Below are 15,999 nucleotides of genomic sequence, written 5' to 3'. Positions count from 1 at the left end.
TTCACAGGGCTGTGGTGTGAGTCAGGTTCTGAGGCTACTTAGCAACTATCAGAAAACGGGTTCAAGCCCTGGTGGATGCTCGGTCCTTTTCTCTTTGATAAGCTATGACAATGTTGTCACTCATTTTCCTTCAAAGTACCAGGTAATAATCTGTGATAACATGAAAAAGTGAAGTGAGGTCCACAGCTCCTGAGGCTTTGTTCGTAAAGCCTTTGGGATACTTCTGTGTCACTGAGGAAGATATCTACATGTGCTCTGTGCTCAGCTATGAAAAGAGAATGATGGTTTTTGGTTCTCATTTGCTCCAGAAGGAGACTGAACACAGGTACTTAAAGCATCTGAAGTTTCAGGTTTTACAGAAGCTGAGAGCGGGAACAACCCTCAGTAATTGTCTAGTCTCCTGTTCTTTAGGCCTAGTTTTATCCGTCAAAAGAACTGAACTCCTGTGCTTTTATTCTGACACCAGTGAGAGTGCCCTGTTGAGACAGAGCTTCCTCGTCTTCTGTTGTAGCACTGGCTGGATGGGTCTCGGAGTGAAGGAAAACAGAGTCCAACAGAAGCACTGACCAGATCTGACACTTTAGCTCCGGATCTTACGATGAGGATAGAGCTACCGGGGCTGGCTGAGCTGTACAGAGGCCACACAAAGGACTGTGTGGCAGTTCTGAAAGGTAATGAATATGTGTGAGCAAGCCCACTGTCTCTGATGAACAACAGATCTTAGATTTATGTGGGAGGCCCGTTTAGAGTTTCCTCCCTATGGAGCCAACCAGCCACAAGGACAATCAGCACTTATCCCTTTCTTCTGGTTCATCTGACAGTAATGCTATTTAACTGGATATGTTTCCAAAGCCTTTATAATCAATTCCCTGCTGGGACCCAAATGGCATAATAAGAATGGAAACTTGAGACCCTTGATGTTTGGACGCAGGTTAGATGAGAGGTGATAAGCACACTTCTATCAGGACAAGCCCCAAACTCTAATGCTCAGGCTAGGAATTCCCATCATGGCTCTATTACCTGTCTGTTAAAGAAAAATGAAGGATTTACATCTACTCCATGAACCTTAATTTTCTCCCAATGGGAAATAAATGACACAAGATACATCTAACCATAAACCAGCCTGAGGGGTGGTTGGGACGGGGGGTAGGCTAGTTTGGGGGATTAGTATTTCCACTGGAAGTGACGGTAACATTTCAAGGCTAGAGCACCCAGTGAATCAGGCGGGTGCTTCGTTACCTGCATTTTTTATGGGAAAATCAGTCTTCCTCTGCATGGTGGAAGGCAGGTCATTGATGCGCAGGGAGAGCTGGCGTTTGAAGGGTGACATCTTCTGGCTAAGAGCAGGAAATCCTCGGAAAGAGCCTTGGCGAGCAAGTTGTTCAATCGGCGCGTGGCGGCGAGGGATGGCATGAGGATTGTTCATCTCCAGAGAGGCAGTGGCATCCGAGGTGGGAGAGGTGGGAGAGGACGGGGACGGCGCAGTGCTGCCCAGGGCCACTGATGACCCAACAACTGTCTTATCTGTTTCAGCTCAAGAAAGTCAAGAGAAAGAGGACCTTAACAATGTCTTCAAATAATCTGAGTTCATACAGCTGAGGAACTCAAAAACCTTCCTAGGTCCTTTTACCCATCACCTTCCCAGATTCTCTTATAAAAACAGGGTTCAGATCTGTTTTTCAAACAAACAAAAGGTTTAACCAACTACATGTCACATGTTATATCTACTAAGACACAAATATTAGATCTTTGATTCTCATGCAGTGATTCGTAATTTAAGACTTTGAATAAGATTATAAAAATAGTATGTATGAATAGTACCTATGTGAAGTCCTTTAAAAACTGATGGCTTATGGTTTTCAATGTTTGTTTGCTTATTTGTTTGGGGCAGAGGACTTTGGGAGTGGCAGTAAGAAAGGTCTAAATAGGCATAAGTCTGATTCGATGTTAAAGAATGTCATAAAGCAGTCTTTCAATCATGGACAATATGCATTGTGGCTCATTTGAATAAAAACACACAGAAGTAAAATTTTAAACTTAAATGTAAGACTGCTTCCATGTGAGTATCAGCTGAGTCCCATTTGAATGTGGAGAACCTCTCCCTCTCTTTCCCTCCCAATTCTCTGTAGTTGCTGGGCTCAGTCACTGTGGCAGCAGCTGTGTGTAGCAGTGTTATTTGGTGGTATCAAAGGAGATGCTTTCAGGCAAAAAGTCACTGAAGCACACTAAATAACTGTACACACATATTAAATTTTCTAATAAAAAATAGCATAGTGTTCTTTATTCTATGGTATCCTGGCACAACTGTTTATAAAAAAATGGGGAAAAAAATCACAATCTAATTTAAATTTAAACAAAAATATGTATCTTTTTTTTTTTTTTGTATTTTTCTGTAGTTGGAAACGGGGAGGCAGTCAGACAGACTCCCACATGTGCCCGATCAGGATCCACCCGGCACGCCCACCAGGGGGCGATGCTCTGCCCATCTGGGGCGTCGCTCTGTTGCAACCAGAGCCATTCTAGCGCCTGAGGCAGAGGCCACAGAGCCATCCTCAGCGCCCGGGCCAACTTTGCTCCAATGGAGCCTTGGCTGCAGGAGGGGAAGAGAGAGACAGAGAGGAAGGAGAGGGGGAGGGGTGGAGAAGCAGATGGGCGCTTCTCCTGTGTGCCCTGGCCAGGAATTGAACCTGGGACTCCTGCACGCGAGGCCGACACTCTACCACTGAGCCAACTGGCCAGGGCCTAAAATATGTATCTTTTTTAAGGGGGTATTTTTCCAAAGTGAGGCGTGGGGTGGGGGTGGGGGGGAGGAGGCGGACAGAAAGACACCCACATGCACCCGACCGGGATCCACCCGGCATGTCCACCAGGGGGCGATGCTCTGCCCATCTAGGGCATCACTCTGATGTAACAGAGCCATTCTAGCACCTGAGGCAGAGGTCATGGAGCCATCCTCAGTGCCCGGGCCAACTTTGCTCCAATGGAGCCCTAGCTGTGGGAGGGGAAGAGAGAGACAGAGAGAAGGGAGAGGGGGAAGGGTGGAGAAGCAGATGGGGGCTTTTCCTGTGTGCCCTGGCCAGGAATTGAACCCAGGACTTCCACATGCTGGGTTGATGCTCTACTGCTAAGCCAACTGGCCAGGGCTCTTTTTCTTTTTTTTTTTTTGGCTTAAGAATAAGAGCTGTATTCAGGTCAGTATTATATTAATATTACCCAAAATGACTGTTTTAGAACTGAAAGAGAATATAGTAAAAAGTTAGCAAAATTATATTAATGTATATTTAAACTGAACTGTTTAATTCCAAAATATTTGTTTGTTTCAACCCCAGCTATACACAAGAATGCAAAGCATGTTCCCCAAGCCCTACCGCTTAGTTTGAAAATACACCCACCCCACCTTCAGGCACCAGGCTCCTGAGTAACTGGAATGCTGTGCAGGCATTTCCTCTATGCTGCCATGTGTACCTGAAAACAACTCATTCTGCACAATTCACATGCTAAGACAGGGCTATAGGAAAAAGAGCAGGACGAACTTGTCTTCACTGCTGCAGAACAGACAATACCTTTCTTGGCATCTTGGATTTGCTTCATGATTTCCTCTCTTTCTGCTTGTTCAGTGGCTGTTGTGACGCGGAATGATCCTTCTCTTGTAAAAGTGGTCCGACTGGCATCAAACGTAGCAGTCACTCCACACTCCTTCTCCCTCTTCTGCTTCCGTTCTAAGCAGGCTGCAAATGCACAGCCTACGGCGTGGCTCAATCTTTCACCCTGTATATAACAGAAGGTTCACAAAAAGTTAGTATTATTATTATTTTTTTTACAGAGACAGAGAGAGAGAGTCAGAGAGAAGGATAGGCAGGGACAGACAGACAGGAACGGAGAGAGATGAGAAGCATCAATCATCAGTTTTTCGTTGCGACACCTTAGTTGTTCATTGATTGCTTTCTCATATGTGCCTTGACCGCGGGCCTTCAGCAGACTGAGTAACCCCTTGCTCGAGCCAGCGACCTTGGGTCTAAGCTGGTGAGCTTTACTCAAACCAGATGAGCCCGCGCTCAAGCTGGCAACCTCGAGGTCTCGAATCTGGGTCCTCCACATCCCAGTCCGACGCTCTATCACTGCGCCACCACCTGGTCAGGCAAATGTGTTTTTTTGTGGTTTTTTTTTGTTTTTTTTTGTATTTTTCTGAAGCTGGAAACGGGGAGAGACAGTCAGACAGACTCCCACATGCACCCGACTGGGATCCACCCGGCACGCCCACCAGGGGGCGACACTCTGCCCACCAGGGAGCGATGCTCTGCCCCTCCGGGGCATTGCTCTGTGGCGACCAGAGCCACTCTAGCGCCTGGGGCAGAGGCCAAGGAGCCATCCCCAGCACCCGGGCCATCTTTGCTCCAATGGAGCCTCGCCACAGGAGGCGAAGAGAGAGACAGAGAGGAAGGAGAGGGGGAGGGGTGGAGAAGTAGATGGGCGCTTTTCTTGTGTACCCTGGCCGGGAATCGAACCCAGGACTTCTGCCATGCCAGGCTGACGCTCTACCACTGAGCCAACCGGCCAGGGCCGGCAAATGTTATTTTTAAAGTTACAGTAGCAACAATTACAAATGAGCTTGGATCAAAATAAGTCTGTTTTTACACAAAACAAAATATTGGGAACTCGAGCTTAGATTTTGATATACTAATATGCTAAATTATTTTAAATGAATAAATTACCTTAGATAATGCTTATGATCCTTTACTGTAGCAGGCATTAGGTAAAGTGACCATCAGCAACCTATATTTGTGTGAGCAGCCACTGGGACTGCCTTATTAGTCAAGCTCCTCTGTCACTCAAGGTAGCTCTGGCCACCAGATTAGCAGACAGTGCTGAAGGTTCTAAGTCCTAAATCTTGAAATGCCAAACTCGATTTGACATTTAGGGAAACAGTGGGAATATTTACTAAGCATTTCTAAGAACCACTGGAAAAGCATGTCAAATTTCATGAGCTTAAATATACTGCCAACATGTCTGAAAAAAGGGTACAAATTTAAAACTTAAAATATATAAATACAACTCCAGCGATGAGAAGGGAGTCAGGTAAAGGAAAGCTTAGCTTTCTCAGTCCGCTCTCTTGGAATACTCCCCCCAAGTATGCTTTCCCATTCTAGCCTGCAGGGTGTTCTGGCTTTCTCCAATACCTTCTCTATTCTTCTAGCTCCCACCCCAACACCACCTCCCGACCACACACAGGCAAAAGTTAAAGCATGTTTTCATCCACACTTTCTACCTTTTTTTTTTTTTTTAGGAGGCTTTTTTTTTTTTTTTTAAGAGAGGAGAGAGAGAGAGAGAGAGAAGGGGGAGGAGCTGGAAGCATCAATTCCCATATGTGCCTTGACCAGGCAAGCCCAGGGTTTCGAACCAGCGACCTCAGCATTTCCAGGTCGACGCTTCATCCACTGCACCACCACAGGTCAGGCTACCTTTTTTTTTTTTTAATTTTTGGAGAGGAGAGGGAGAGACAGAGGGAGAGAGAGAGAGGAGAGACAGAGAGAGAGAAGGGGGGGGAGGAGCTGGAAGCATCAACTTCCATATGTGCCTTGACCAGGCAAGCCCAGGGTTTCGAACCGGCGACCTCAGCATTTCCAGGTCGACGCTTTATCCACTGTGCCACCACAGGTCAGGCCCCCCCCCCCCTTTTTTTGTGACAGAGACAGAGAGTCAGAGAGAGAAACAGCTAGGGATAGACAGACAGGAAAGGAGAGAGATTAGAAGCATAAATTCTTCATTGTGGCACCTTAGTTATTCAGTGACTGCTTTCTCATCTGTGCCTTAACCGGGGGGCTACAGCAGAGCGAGTGACCCCTTCCTCAAGCCAGTGACCCCTTCCTCAAGCCAGTGACCCTGCGCTCAAGCCAAATGAACCCACGCTCAAGCCAGTGACCTCGAGGTTTCGAACCTGGGTCCTCCTCATCTCAGTCAGAAGCTCTATCCATTACACCACTGCCTGGTCAGGCCACACTTTCTACTTATAAAGGAATTAAACAGAAAAAACATACTTGTTTGTTGGAGGAGAGGAGGGCTTATATAAACTAAATATTGTTTTAAAGATACACTAGATTGATTACTAAGAGTAAATTTAATAAATCCAATCGATTGTTTTTACCAGGGTTATTTTTATTTTATTTTCATATTCTTGTTCATTTTACTTATTTATTATCGACTATATTCCCATGCACCTTTTCCCCCAACCCTCCTCCCAACCCTCTGCCTTACGGTAACCTTCCCTTTGGTCCCTGTTTCTATGAGTCTGTTCTTATTTTGTTCTTTTCTTTTTTTTTTAAGAGTCCACATGTAAATGAAACCATACAGTATTTGTCTTCCTCTGTCTGACTTATTTCACTTAGCATAGTACCTTCTAGGGCCATCCATGATGTTACAAATGTCAACATTTCATTCTTTTTTATTGCTGCATAATATTTCATTGGGAATTATCTGTACTTTAAAGCATTTCCCTAACTGCAGAATTAAGAAGTTAGAGATCGAGTCCTGACCAGTAGTGGTGCAGTAGATAGAGTGTTGTTGACCTGGGACGCTGAGGTTCCAGATTTGAAACCCTGAGATCACTGACCAGAGTACAGGTTCATCTGGTTTGAGTGCAGAGTCACCACCTTGAGCATGGGATCATCATCACTGGCTTGAGCCCAAGTTCACTGGCTTGAGCAGGGGGTCACTGGCTCAGCTGGAGCCCATGCCCACCCCTGCCCAGTCAAGGCATGTATGAGAAGCAATCAAAGAACAAGTAAAGTGCCTCAACTATGAGGCTTCTCATCTCTCTCCCTTCCTATCTCTCTTTCACTTGCTAAAAACCCCCACAAAAGTTAGAGATGAGGTAATAACTATCGGCATCATTAACAGTGAGAAGATATGTTTGAGAACAGTGACGCTTTTTGTGTTTTCAAAATCAAACCATGTAGGCAGCTGCTCCAACATATAGCTCTGAGCAAGTAATTTAATTGAATTTTGTATGCCAATATCAGGTATCACAAGGAGAGGTAATGTTTGAACTGCTTTTTTGTCCCTAAGATTGCACATGACTATGAACTGTAAGATTTCATGTGACTGTTTAAAAACTGACAGACTGGCCCTGGCCGGTTGGCTCAGTGGTAGAGCGTTGGCCTGGCATGTGGATGCCTGGGTTCGATTCCCAGCCAGGGCACACAGGAGAGCAACCATCTGCTTCTCCACGCCTCCCCCTCTTGCTTTTCTCTCTCCCTCTCTTCTCCTCCCCTCCTGCAGCCATGGCTTGATTGGCCCTAGGCACTAAGGATGGCTCCATGGCCTCCACCTCAGGAGCTTAAAAAAAATGGCTCTAGTTGCAACAGGACAAGGGTCCCAGATGGGCGGAGCATCACCCCCCATCCCCACCCCCCACCATGGGCTTGCCAGGTGGATCCTGGTCAGGGCACATGTGAAGTCTGTCTCTCCCTCCCCTCCTCTCACTAAAATAAAAATTAAAAAAAAAAAAGACTGACAGACTGAATTCTTTATGGACTCACAAGCATTTCCATCTAACCTTTTAGGAGGATGAAATAAGGGTAGGTACGAAAGCCTGAAATAGGAGAGAGTATCGAGAGTCTTAGAACTTGTGTGCACTGTCACACAGCTCTATGACAAAGACAGAGCTATAGGCCAAAGAAGCTTATTCTTTCTCCTCAGGTTTAGGACACAAGTTCTTGAAGACAGATTGCTCCTCAAGCCCCCTCCCAGACCCAGCTGGAGAAACAGCTTTAATAATAATAGTCACTATTTTTAGAGCAGTTATCATGTGCCAGACCCTATGCTAAGAGTGCTTATATTCATTATCTAAGTTTTCACACTGTTATCTCTATTTTATAGAAGTGAATACTGAGACTTAGAGAATGTTAAATAACTTGCCACAAATCCTACAGTTAGAATGAATGAGAATTGAGTCTGGAACTCAGATTTGATCCAGAGTCTAAGCTCCTAATAGATGTTTATATCACTGTCACCAAGAACTTAAAAAAACCCTTTTGGTCAGCTTGACCAGGCAGTGATGCAGTGGATAGAGTGTTGGACTGGGATGTGGAGGACCCAGGTTTGAGACCCTGAGGTCGCCAGCTTAAGTGCAGCTCATCTGGTTTGAGCAATGCTCACTAGCTTGAGCCCAAGGTCACTGGCTCGAGCAAGGGGTCACTCGGTCTGCTGTAGCCCCCTGGTCAAGGCACATATGAGAAAGCAATCAATGAACAATTAAGGAGTCGCAATAAAGAACTGATGTTTCTCATCTCTCCCCCTTCCTGTCTGTCTGTCTGTCCCTCTCTCTGACTCTCTGTCTCTGCCACAAAAAAAGAAAAAGGAAAAAAACACTCTTTTGGTCAATTTTAGAGTATGGTCACCACTTCTCTTCCAAGTTAAACCTTGGCAAGAGTTTACTGAGTTGTAGCCTTCATGAACGGCTATGCTTCCTTATTCTGTCTGGACTTTAAAAAACTCAGAAATTATACACTCATTACCTCACTGTAATTACAGCAAAGATCATCATAATCATGTGAAAGACTTGTCTTTCATGTCAGAATTTTGGGTAATTTACATAAGGGCCATACAGCAAGTTATTCTCTATTTTTAAAAAAACCAAAAATTTCTACTATCCAATAATTTTTAGCATACTTCCTTATACCATAACTTAGTATCTACTTTTTTAATTAATTGAAAACATACTCCAACTCAGGTTTTTTCATTTGTAATAGAATCTCTTTGCAAATACATTTGTAAGCACCTTTCAAATGCCAGTATCTATCTTCTACCCAGATATCTTAGCAAACAAATACATGTAAGAACCTTTAAAACAGTTCTAATAATGAAGTTTCAAATAAAGTTTAGCAGCCACCCTCACTAGGACACTTCTACTTTCCTTTAATGACCTTGGATCTCAGCTAATCATCTTGTTCTCTGAGGTGCAGGGTCACACCAAGACTGTGGATTACTTGAATAAAAGGAATGAAAGCAGGTTAGTTCAGGCACTCCCAAGTATTGTTAACAGCATGTACTTGTCAAAATTGTAGTGGAAACTGCTTGACTGAGCCAACCCAGAAGGAGCTTAGTTAACTGAGGCTAGTCACGAAATATCCATGTTGAACTCACTGTGTCCTTGACGGCCATGAAGCAATGACAGATCCAGCGCCGAGTGGTGCCATCACGACATATGTAAGAGAAGGCTCTATCAAAGTTCCTATCCGGGGCACAGAAAGATACTTTTTCTATTGTCTGGTCAACTATGAGGTCCTAGAAAAAGAGAAGCACAAAGGAACAGAAAACTTATGAGGTTATCCCAGCTTCTCAGAAGAAACACAGAGTGGTCATTTCATAATATAGAATCCTGACATCTAATGCACCGAGCCTATGGAATAGTGGGACCTGAGGCCAGCAGTCTGAATACTAAGAATCTGACCTCAGCGAGACCCCATGAGGCCCTCTGCCCAGATGCCTCCCTCACCTCATTTTCATGTTCTAAAACATATGCTTGCAGATTCTAATCTGATCATGGTAGACTGTATGTTTTTTTTTTTTTTTTCATTTTTCTGAAGGTGGAAACAGGGAGAGACAGTCAGACAGACTCCCGCATGCGCCCGACCGGGATCCACCCGGCACGCCCACCAGGGGCGACGCTCTGCCCACCAGGGGGTGATGCTCTGCCCATCTTGGGCGTCGCCATGTTGCGACCAGAGCCACTCTAGCGCCTGGGGCAGAGGCCACAGAGCCATCCCCAGCGCCCGGGCCATCTTTGCTCCAATGGAGCCTTGGCTGCGGGAGGGGAAGAGAGAGACAGAGAGGAAGGCGCGGCGGAGGGGTGGAGAAGCAAATGGGCGCTTCTCCTATGTGCCCTGGCCGGGAATCGAACCCGGGTCCTCCGCACGCTAGGCCCACGCTCTACCGCTGAGCCAACCGGCCAGGGCTAGACTGTATGTTTGATTTGCAATATTTGTAAATCAAGATATTTAATTCAATTTCCATATAACTTATTTAATAACATTATCAGATAGTTCTATATATACTGCTCACAAAAATTAGGGGATATTTCAAAACAAATATGAAGCTATAAAATATCCCCTAATTTTTGTGAGCAGTATATTTATTAACTTATTGATCATTTAATTTTGAGGATTTTCTGTTTATATACTTGCTCAATGACCTAATATATACATAGTATACACATTACTCAAAATGTTCTTTTAAAGCTAGAGGCTCTGAGGCACCCGTGTGTGATATTCCCATGGTCTAACATTCCTAGATGCTGAGATGGGGCTGTAAGTACTAAAACATACAATCAAACTAAATGGCATATATACAGCATCACTGAGAATGCCCATTGTCCCACAAATTTGCCAATTTTTAAAAATTTTGCAATTTTGGTGGCTCATTATGACTTTATTTTTCATAACCTTGATTACTATGAATTTCCTCTTTACCAAAGTGATTGTCTTTGGTTGTCTGTCATTTTCCTATTGATATGTAAGAGTTATTTATATATTCTAACTATATGAACCTTTTATAAATTATACACATTGCAAAATTTATTTTCCACTCATAGTGGGTCCAAGAGTGACAATCCACCGATTACTGTGATTACATGTGGAAAGAACTAATTTATGTCAGTGCTATAAGCAGCCACCAGGGGGAAACATCACTTTCTTACTAACGTACAAAACAAAAACAGCCTCCATGTACAAATCTCATCCCAAAAAATTATAAAAACAAATTTTATCCAAAAAAATTATAAAAACTATGTAAGTTCTTAAAAATAATATAATTAAAATAATTGTTTCTAAGACTCATGTGCATTTAACACTACCAGTTCTCCTGAACATTAAAAAAAGAAAAAGCTTTACATAAAAGGTCAAAATAACTAACAAGCAGCTATATTAAGATCACGTTAATGTATCAGGCAAGGGACCCATCAAACTGCTCTTTACCTGCCAGTCTTTCTCCCCAGTCCAGTGACATTTGAGTTTTTCTAAAAAACTGCATTTTATTTATTTTTATTTTTATTTTTTTTACAGAGACAGAGAGAGAGTCAGAGAGAGGGATAGACAGGGACAGACAGACAGGAACGAACAGATGAGAAGCATCAATCATTATTTTTTTGTTTTGCATTGTGATACCTTAGTTGTTCATTGATTGCTTTCTCATATGTGCCTTGACCACAGGCCTTCAGCAGACCGAGTAAACCCCTTGCTCGAGCCAGAGACCTTGGGTCCAAGCTAGTGAGCTTTTGCTCAAACCAGATGAGCCCGCACTCAAGCTAGCGAGCTCGGGGTCTTGAACCTGAGTCCTCTGTATCCCAGTCCGACACTCTATCCACTGCGCCACCGCCTGGTCAGGCAAAAACTGCATTCTTGTTAAAATTCCTCCAGACTTTAGGTCTCTTAGAAAATTTAAATTAATGATTAATGTACTTACATAATGTACTTATGTAACTCTAAGGGAGGAGTCTATGTCAATATTCTTATTTAGGCCTGTAGGACCACTTTCTCTCAAATGCAAAATGCTACCTATGACTTGAGATATTGTGTGGATTCTAAGTAAATGTTAATAACCAAATGAACCACTTACTAGTCCTTGAGATTTCACTTAAGTCAGGTAGGTTTTCAGTTAAATAGCAGGTTCAGCCTGACCTGTGCTGGCACAGTGGATAGAGCATTGACCTGGAATGCTGAGGCCTCAGGTTCAAAACCCCTGGCTCGCCCAGTCAAGGCACATAAGAGAAGCAACTACTATGAGTTGATGCTTCCCACTCCTCTCCCCCAATCTCTCTCTCCTCTTTCCCTAAAATCAATAAATAAAGTCTTTAAAAAAATAGTAGGTTTGCCTGACCAGGCGGTGGCACAGTGGATAGAGCGTTGGACTGGGATGCAGAGGACCCAGGTTCGAGACCCTGAGGTCGCCAGCTTGAGCCCAAGGTCGCTGACTCCAGCAAGGGGTTACTCAGTCTGCTGAAGGCCCGAGGTCAAGGCACGTATGGGAGAGCAATCAATGAACAATTAAGGTGTTGCAATGCGCAATGAAAAACTAATGATTGATGCCTCTCATCTCTCCATTCCTGTCTGTCCTTGTCTATCCCTCTCTCTGACTCTCTCTCTGTCTCTGTAAAAAAAAAAAAAAAAAAAAAAGTAGGTTCAAATATCACTTTCTAAAAATACAATGCTGTGGGGTTTTTTTAAGGAAAAAGAAGAAATTTCTAATGTGGTCCATCATCTTTCAAAAAAAAATTTAAACTGTGGTAAAAGGTCTATCATCTTTTACATGAAATTTGTGGGGGTAAACATTTTTTAAAAATGTGTAACAATAAAAACAGAACTCAGATCTTAACATTAAGTGAAAACGCTTGGTGGGCTAAACATGCTGTGTCATGTAGAGCAAAATGCTGAGAAAATACTAGTTTTTATATGGTAAATGAGTAACGAGATTGGTTTCCTAAACATTAACTAGTCTCAGAAGACGTACTTTGGACAAAAGGGAAGGGTTCAGTGACTGCAGCTGCTTGATGGCATTATATTTGATCATTAGGGATTAAAAACCACAAGAGCAGCTACATTTAAATTTATAAAAGTTTTACCTTAGTTTTTTCATCCACAACTCTGAGTCCATCTGCTGATACCCACAGGACTGCCTTAACTGCTTTCTTTCCAGTCTTTTAAGAGAAACCAAAAAGGAAGGAGGGGAGAGACACACATATATAATATTAAAAAAAAGTCATCTTCCATCATAAACACTGACTTCTGCCTTCCAAAACCATAAGTACAAATGTAGTCTGGAAGGTTGCCCAAAGCCATATATTAAAACCAAACTGCAGAAACATTCAGGAAAAAACAAGCCAAAGCCATTATTCTAGAAACACAATGCAAAACAATATGATAAAATTAAGTAAAAAGGAATGGCTATATGGAACTAAAACCAAGATACCACATTCCATAAAGGGCAAAGAATTCATAAATAGATTCTTCACTCATTTAAGAAATAAACCAAGAAAACCAGGAGTCAGATAAATTTAAATACATAAGGAGTTACACCACAAGTAGCTTCTAAGAATGTATTTAGAGTAGGAAGTAATTCATGAATCTAAATTGAGATGTTGACCATTCAACTGTCCTTTGACCCCAAATGTATATATAGCTGGACCCTTGGTCACCTGAAATTTTCATGTTAAAAACCCAAGAGTTCTTCATTATTCCTTTAACACTCTTTAAAAACCATTACTTCTTCTCTCAGGATTAACACAGAACTAGTTTAGTTTTTAATTTGACATGAAATGCATGGAGACATTTTGGGGACATAGGAGAATTAAAAAATTGTTGAAAATATTGTTATCATAACATGAGAAAGACTTCTTTTACACACAAGAATCACATGGAAACAAACTGATGTATAACTTCTCCTGTGATGGAAGGAAAATGGGAGAGTGGGAGTTTGTAATGGAACTTTAATTTCTTTCTAACTGCTTCAAGGATACAAGCAAAATAAAACAAAAGCAAAGTGAAGGCTGAGAACAGGTATCCAAACAGGTATCCATGAAAAGTATACATCAAAAAAGATCAGGTACTACAGGCTGGAGCAGCAGATTATAGAAGGGACAAAGGAGGATAAAGAAATGTTTACAGTTCTCCTCTCTGTGTGCCCAAGCCCGACACTCCTCAATATAAAAGGCATGGCCTTATTTAAATGAGCTGTGTGACCTATTCCGGCTCATCATCGCCATCACCACCTGACATCTGATGAGGGCCTACTGTATGCCAGAATGTGGAAATACTTGAGTTCAAAGCCCACTGAAAGGTGACACTCAGATAAACCAAAAAATAAAATAATACAGTGTAAGTGCTATAGTAGGGCTGAAAACAATGTATAATGATGTCAAAAAGGAGGCAAGGTCAAATCTATTTGTGGAATTGAGGAAGGTTACTCAAAGGAGAAGACGAACTGGGAAGTGAAATAATTTTCCTAAATGTCCCAGGTGGGGGTAGGGAGGGAGAAAACTGACAGAAGTATTGGACATACCAGGCAGAAAGAAGAGTAGTATAGGACATGGCAAGTCTGGGCTCTATAAATATTGGCTTGAAAGTAGGATGGGTGAGCAAGGCCTGGTGGGAGTTAAAGACAGGCCTGCTAAAGAGCCCCAACTAGTTCTGTGGGCCATGGAGAGCTACTGGAGGAATTCAAAAACGATTAAACAGATTTACATAGTAAAAATTTCACTTTGGCAGCAGTGTAGAAGGGCTGAAAGGAGACTGATGGGAGGCAGAAAGACCACAACATTCTAAGTGAGAGGAATGAGGGTTGAGCTCCCTTGCTTGAGATAGGGATGGAGAGGAGAGAGTTTTACATGGTAAATGTAAGTAAGGGAGAAGTTGTGGATTCCTCTCTGGTTCCTGGTTTGGGAAACTGGGTAGAGAGGGTACCACAAACTGAATAGGACTTCAGTTTTAGACAAGCAAAGTTTGAGATGACCGTGCAATGTCTACGTGGAGACGTCCAACAGGTAATTAGATGTATAGGTCTGAAGCTCAGTAGAGAATTCAAAGGTAAAATTTTAGATTTGGGAGACATGAATCATGGGAATAATAAGAGGGCCAAGGACAGAAGAGACTATCAATAATTAAAGAATTGGGAAAAGATGAGTTAAGTCTTTGAAATATGAGAAAAGGAAGAGCCAGAAGGACAAGAGGATGGGGAGAGATTCGGGTGACTGAAACTAAGGGAGAAGAGTTTCAGGAAGTAATGGGGCTTGACTTGGAGTACAGAACACATAATACAATATATAGATGATGTATTATAGAATTGTACACCTGAAACCTACACAATTTTATTAACCAATGTAACCCCAACACATTCAATAAAAATTATTATTTTTTTTTTGTATTTTTCCGAAGCTGGAAACGAGGAGAGACAGTCAGACAGACTCCCGCATGCGCCCGACCGGGATCCACCTGGCACGCCCACCAGGGGCGATGCTCTGCCCACCAGGGGGCGATGCTCTGCCCCTCCGGGGTGTCGCTCCGCCAGGACCAGAGCCACACTAGTGCCTGGGGCAGAGGCCAAGGAGCCATCCCCAGCACCTGGGCCATCTTTGCTCCAATGGAGCCTCGGCTGCGGGAGGGGAAGAGAGAAACAGAGAGGAAGGAGGGGAGGGGGTGGAGAAGCAAATGGGCACTTCTCCTATGTGCCCTGGCCGGGAATTGAACCCGGGTCCCCTGCATGCCAGGCTGACGCTCTACTGCTGAGCCAACCGGCCAGGGCAATAAAAATTATTTTAAAATAGTATTCATAAGTATTTTAAAAAGTAGTAGTAGTAATAGGGAGGGGTTCAAAATGTCAAATGTTACAAAATGATCAAGTAAGAAAAGATGTCCACATTGGATTTAGCAATGAAGAAGACACAGTATAGTGATAGAGGCTGTGATGGTTAATTTTATGTGTCAAATTGGCTAGGCCAGTGGTTGGCAAACTGCGGCTTGTGAGCCACATGCAGCTCTTTGGCACCTTGAGTATGGCTCTTTGGCCAGCTTAGGAGTACTGTAATTAAGCTAATAACAATGTACCTACCTATATAGTTTAAGTTTAAAAAATTTGGCTCTCAAAAGAAATTTCAATTGTTGTATTGTTGATATTTGGCTCTGTTGACTAATGAGTTTGCCGACCACTGGATTAGGCTATAGTTACCCAGATGTTTGGTCAAACACTAGTATTGATGTTATATGGTATGATTAACATTTACAATCAATTGACTTTAGGTGAAGGCGATTACCCTGATAACATGGGTGACAGGGCTCAGCCAATCTGTTGAAGGCCGTAAGGGTAAAAATTGAGGTTTCCTGGAGAAGAAGTTCTGCCTCAAGTCTGTAACATAGAAATTCCACCCGAGTTTCCAGCCTGCTGGTCTGCTCTACAAATTTCAGACTTGCTAGCTCCCACAATTGCACGGGTCGTTTCTTTTCTTTTTTTTTATAT

At 43.0% G+C, this 15,999-nt stretch overlaps 1 protein-coding gene and 1 non-coding gene across 9 annotated transcripts in view; both read right to left on the bottom strand.

Moving 5' to 3' along the window:
* Nucleotides 1-15,999, bottom strand: part of NUMB (NUMB endocytic adaptor protein) — a 193,748-nt gene that overhangs the window by 6,202 nt on the left and 171,547 nt on the right. For 7 of the 8 annotated variants that reach the window (XM_066278473.1, XM_066278472.1, XM_066278478.1 and 4 more), the window contains 4 exons: nt 12,614-12,688; nt 9,142-9,282; nt 3,564-3,768; nt 1,240-1,533 (listed from right to left, as the gene is read on the bottom strand). In XM_066278473.1, the coding sequence (XP_066134570.1) occupies nt 1,240-1,533; nt 3,564-3,768; nt 9,142-9,282; nt 12,614-12,688 (715 nt within the window). The remainder of the gene's footprint in view (nt 1-1,239; nt 1,534-3,563; nt 3,769-9,141; nt 9,283-12,613; nt 12,689-15,999) is intronic. The other variant, XM_066278477.1, reaches the window with a different exon arrangement.
* On the bottom strand, nt 2,667-2,742 carry TRNAA-CGC (transfer RNA alanine (anticodon CGC)). The gene has a single exon. It is a non-coding gene; the product is annotated as a tRNA-Ala (tRNA).

This window comes from Saccopteryx bilineata, chromosome 4, assembly GCF_036850765.1.
Source record: "Saccopteryx bilineata isolate mSacBil1 chromosome 4, mSacBil1_pri_phased_curated, whole genome shotgun sequence".
NCBI lineage: Eukaryota > Metazoa > Chordata > Mammalia > Chiroptera > Emballonuridae > Saccopteryx > Saccopteryx bilineata.
Note: the sequence above shows the minus strand (reverse complement) of the source record. Positions and strands in the feature narration are given on the sequence as shown.